Below are 4316 nucleotides of genomic sequence, written 5' to 3'. Positions count from 1 at the left end.
TTGGTGGTTTTAAGCACGAGATGCGTATGCAATGACTTTATAAAGGAGATGACTCATCAGCTTGTACAGGGGGCGAGATCTCAATCTGCCTCGGTGAATAATGAAAACCACCGTAGTTCGCTCGACCGCGTTATTACAATGACACGGTCGAGAGTGCTGCAGTGCTAAAATCATCCCCTTAAATGGACCGTATGTACAGTACAAGATGATTGATATGAGACAAACGTGCGTTTCACGCGGCGAAGGCTGATTGCTGTCGCAAGGCGTGTTTAATTCCACAGCAGATGCTGGGCGAGCTCGTAACGATAGCACTTCATGCAGCCGTGTGTAACCTAAAGCATAAGCTTCCCGGACTTCAGCTCGGGGCGGGACCTTGCTTAGTCAAACTGAAGTGGTCTTATGAACAGAATGCCACGATATTCAGCTTTCTGGGGCTCGTTAGAGGGGTACGTGAGCCCGTCTTAAACGAGATGCCGTGCGTCTGACTGTGGGCGCGCGTTGAGCTCGCTTTCCGAGCATCATAAACTAAACTTATTGTGGCGGGTAGCAAGCTCACTTGAGGTTGATATTACCCTTAATATCTCCGAGTATTGGAGCGGAGCGGAGGTGTGAGCGTCTTCGGATCCGCTGATATAAATCAGCTAAATGGCGAAAAACATCATAAACCGCTTGGCTGTAAGCCTTTGAGTGGCCGTCCGGAGAGGGCGTGATTCAAACGGTTGGAGCCATGAAAAGTCTGAGGCTGCCGTATCTCTAGGAAGAGAAAATAACAGCCGTAAGACCGTGCTCGTTTGCGCCGTCAGTATCGTAGCGAAGAAACTGAGTTGGGCTGTGAGCGAATTTGGCAGAAAGGTGTTAGAGACACCGTACAGCCGTGGGGTGTCATGACACAGTATAGTAAGCACGGAAATTGCTCTTAGAGGAATTCAATACCGTTCGCCACTATAGTGAGGTCGCATAACCGACAGTATTACACAGTATGTTTGGACAAACAGCACACAGAAAACATTCAGGGCAGTCCAGCCGAGGCGTGACTAACCCCTCCTCTCCCAGATAGTTCGTTCTCTGTCGACGCAGCTGTGCTGCGAAGACCAGAGCTCGGCCGTTCAGGTGCACGAGAATTTCCGTGGCATAGTCACGGAATTTTTTGCTCATTTTTCCGTGGCATTCTCACAGATTGGTTACTCAACTGTTTTGTCCTATTTTCTTACCATTGTCGCTTCGTTTTAGGGTTAGATTTACATAAAATGACATCCCTACCAAAACCCAACTCTAACCCCAACACCAGGCAACAATTGATTAAAGTTTAGAAAATATAAAAGAATACATCAGAAAAAATAGTATAAACCAATAGTTAAAGTGACATACTAACGCAAACACCAAATCTAACTCTAAACCGAAGCGACAATGGTTTGAAAATAGGAAAAAGCAGTTGAGTAACCAATCCGTGAGAATGCCACGGAAAAGAAAGTCCGTGGCAGGGCCACGGAAATATGCGGAGATCCGTGAGAATGCCACGGAAAAATGAGCAAAAAATTCCGTGACTATCCCACGGAACTTTGTGAGATCATGTTGGCACGAGCCTCAGTAGTGACGTGACCAGAACGGCTCACAGAGCAGAGCAGTATGTCTAGGTGGTTTAATGTCAGACTGGACCCATCACAGAGAGGAAGTCTGCCGTGAGGCCCGCGGTTTTGCCGTTTATTAAAAGGGCAGAAAACCGGTTATATAAGAATGTACCAATATTCATCGCACTGATATAGGACGGGACTGAATAAAGGGATGTATTCGGGCCTCAGTATATTATAAACAAATTCGTTCTGCCTCTGATTCCGTCTAAACCAGAGAGAAATGACCAGGCAGACAATTAGTGAGCTCTCCCGCAGTGAGACAGACTCAGACCGGTTAAGTTCTTATTATAAGTGTTTTTAGCGCTCCAATAGAGGCATGTCTGCCTTATCGAGCAGACGAATGAGATTGCGCCGCTCCAGGAGGGGAGGGGCATGAAGCTCTGTATAGACGAATAGTGAGCCCTACCGGAGTGAGACAGACTCAGGCCAGTTAAGCTCTTATAATGAGTGTTCTTGGTGCTCCAATAGCGGCGTGTCCGCCCTATCGGGCAGACGAATGAGATCGTGCCGCTCCAGGAGGGGAGGGGCATGAAGCTCTGTAATCGCTGAACACTAGACAGCTGCATTTAGAGGCAGCGAGCCATAAGACAGCGTGCTAACTCTAAGAAGCTGTTAAGAGACCTCACCACTGCGGGGAAAAGGAGCGAGGGACTCCGCGAGCGTGGAGCACGAGTGGCTGTGCTATGACAGGGAACAGGGGCAGACCCGACCGTGTTTGCTTGTTGTATGCATCTATCTTAGTTCTACGGTTCTAGGGGAGCAGCAACACAGATAGAATAGCCATGCGTCGTATGAACGGTATCACCCGATGCACTCGGGGGATTCATACGAATGTGCTAGAGATCTCGCCACTGAATGTGAGAGGAGCAAGGGTCTCTGAATGTAAAGCAGGAACAATTGTGTGTGACAGAACACGGGGGGGGGGGGGGGGTTAGCCCGTGTGTACTTGTCTATGCATCCATCTAGTCTCATGGCTCGCCGTGTGTTCATCCCGGCGAGAGAGGAACAGCAGGGGGAGCACGAAACATGGATAGGACAACCGATGCATATAAGGGCGGTCCCGGCGTGGGAGGTGCCAGACCGGTGACGCGCTCGGGAAATTCATAGTAGAGAGGCCGAGAGCTGCTGTGCTGGACGCTATTACAACAGCGCCTGCTCTTTTAGCTTATAGCTTTATATTAAAAATATTGATCTTACCGGGCGGCCGCAGGGGAGACCTCGTCAGGCATGTGTCCGCTGCACAGGGCTCGTACCACGGCAAGCGAATGCTATCTTCGGTTCTCGGCCGGAAAGCGCCAGGGGAGACGCTAGACCTGGATTCTGCTATCTTCGGTTCTCAGCCGGAAAACGGCGGGGGAAGACGCTAGGCCTGGACTCCGCTGCAGGGCTTTTGTCGACGGCGAGGTAAGGCTTCTTCTTCTTCAGAGCAGCGAGAGGTTCGCGCTGAAGGAGAAAATTAATGAGCTCTTGACGCTTGACCCTCGCTTATATAAGGACGTGTTCTTCCCGCGCGCGGGTTCAAACGTCATTGGTCTGTACTTTGTACAGACGTTAACCAATAGGCTTTAATCGCGGAGTAAACAGGAGTTTCCCCCCATAGTGTCAGCTAACTGATGCAATGCGAAGTGAACCGTATTGAAAGGGAACAAAATATTAACATTGTTTTTTATTTTTATATATATTTTTATATTGGTATACAAAAACTGAGACCTCAAGCACAAATGGTGCAACCCCCACTCTGTATATCAAATTGCTCCACCAACACAAACTAGACCTGTGTGTTATTACTAGTGCTAACTAGTGCTTTATTTAAATTATTGTATGTTTCTGTTTAAACTCCACAGAGAAAAGGCAAAACAATTTTGTAAAATGGAAGAACTGATCAGGAAAAGCAATTTAATGGAAGATGGAAATCCTGCTCGATACCATCTGAAAACAACAACAAATAATCTGGATGAATCTAAGTTATATAGAAAAATCACCTTTGGTGAAAGAGATGAAAATAAACCTCATAAAATCATACTGATGGTGGGAGAAACAGGCACTGGAAAAACAACTCTCATCAATACTATGATCAACTACATCTGTGGTGTTCAGAGAGAAGACAAAGTTTGGTTTGAGATCACAGACGATCAGAGCGACAGATCATCAGCTCACAGTCAGACATCTGATGTCACAGTCTATGGTGTTTATATACAAGAGGGTTCAGTTGATTTAACAATCATTGATACACCAGGATATGGAGACACTCGTGGAGCTGAGCGTGATAAAGAGATTTCCAGAAGTTTATTACGTTTATGTACAACTGAAGATGTGATGAATAAAATCAATGCAGTGTGTTTTGTGATGAAGGCAGATCAAAATCGACTCACCGACAGACAACTATACATATTTGATTCTGTTCAGTCTTTATTTGGTAAAGATATTGCTGAAAAAATTGTGTTACTCTTCACACATTCAAAAGAGTATCCACCTAAAAATGCCCTGACAGCCGTCAAAGAAGCTAAAATCAAGTGTGCTGTAGATGAGAAGTATCAGCCGATCTATTTTCTGTTTGACAACTGTCAGGAACAAACATTTGATGAAGATTATCAAACAATCCAGGATCAATCATGGGACCTCAGTTACAGAGGAATGACAGAGTTTTTTAAGTTTCTTGACATGATAAAACCAAAGACTTTGTAA

At 46.2% G+C, this 4316-nt stretch overlaps 1 protein-coding gene across 1 annotated transcript; it reads left to right on the top strand.

The window, feature by feature from the left end:
• Nucleotides 1-3450: 3450 nt before the first annotated feature.
• LOC141362027 (uncharacterized) lies at nucleotides 3451-4316 on the top strand. Its single transcript, XM_073863595.1, has one exon. It carries the CDS (start codon nucleotides 3453-3455, stop codon nucleotides 4314-4316), a length of 864 nt encoding a protein of 287 aa, XP_073719696.1. The 5' UTR covers nucleotides 3451-3452.

The sequence above is a fragment of the Misgurnus anguillicaudatus genome, chromosome 25 (genome assembly GCF_027580225.2).
Source record: "Misgurnus anguillicaudatus chromosome 25, ASM2758022v2, whole genome shotgun sequence".
In the NCBI taxonomy this organism is placed as follows: Eukaryota; Metazoa; Chordata; class Actinopteri; order Cypriniformes; family Cobitidae; genus Misgurnus; species Misgurnus anguillicaudatus.
Note: the sequence above shows the minus strand (reverse complement) of the source record. Positions and strands in the feature narration are given on the sequence as shown.

Excerpts from the sequence above, each read along its gene's own strand:
- LOC141362027 (XM_073863595.1), top strand. The coding sequence starts at position 3,453 with ATGTTTCTGTTTAAACTCCACAGAGAAAAGGCAAAACAATTTTGTAAA.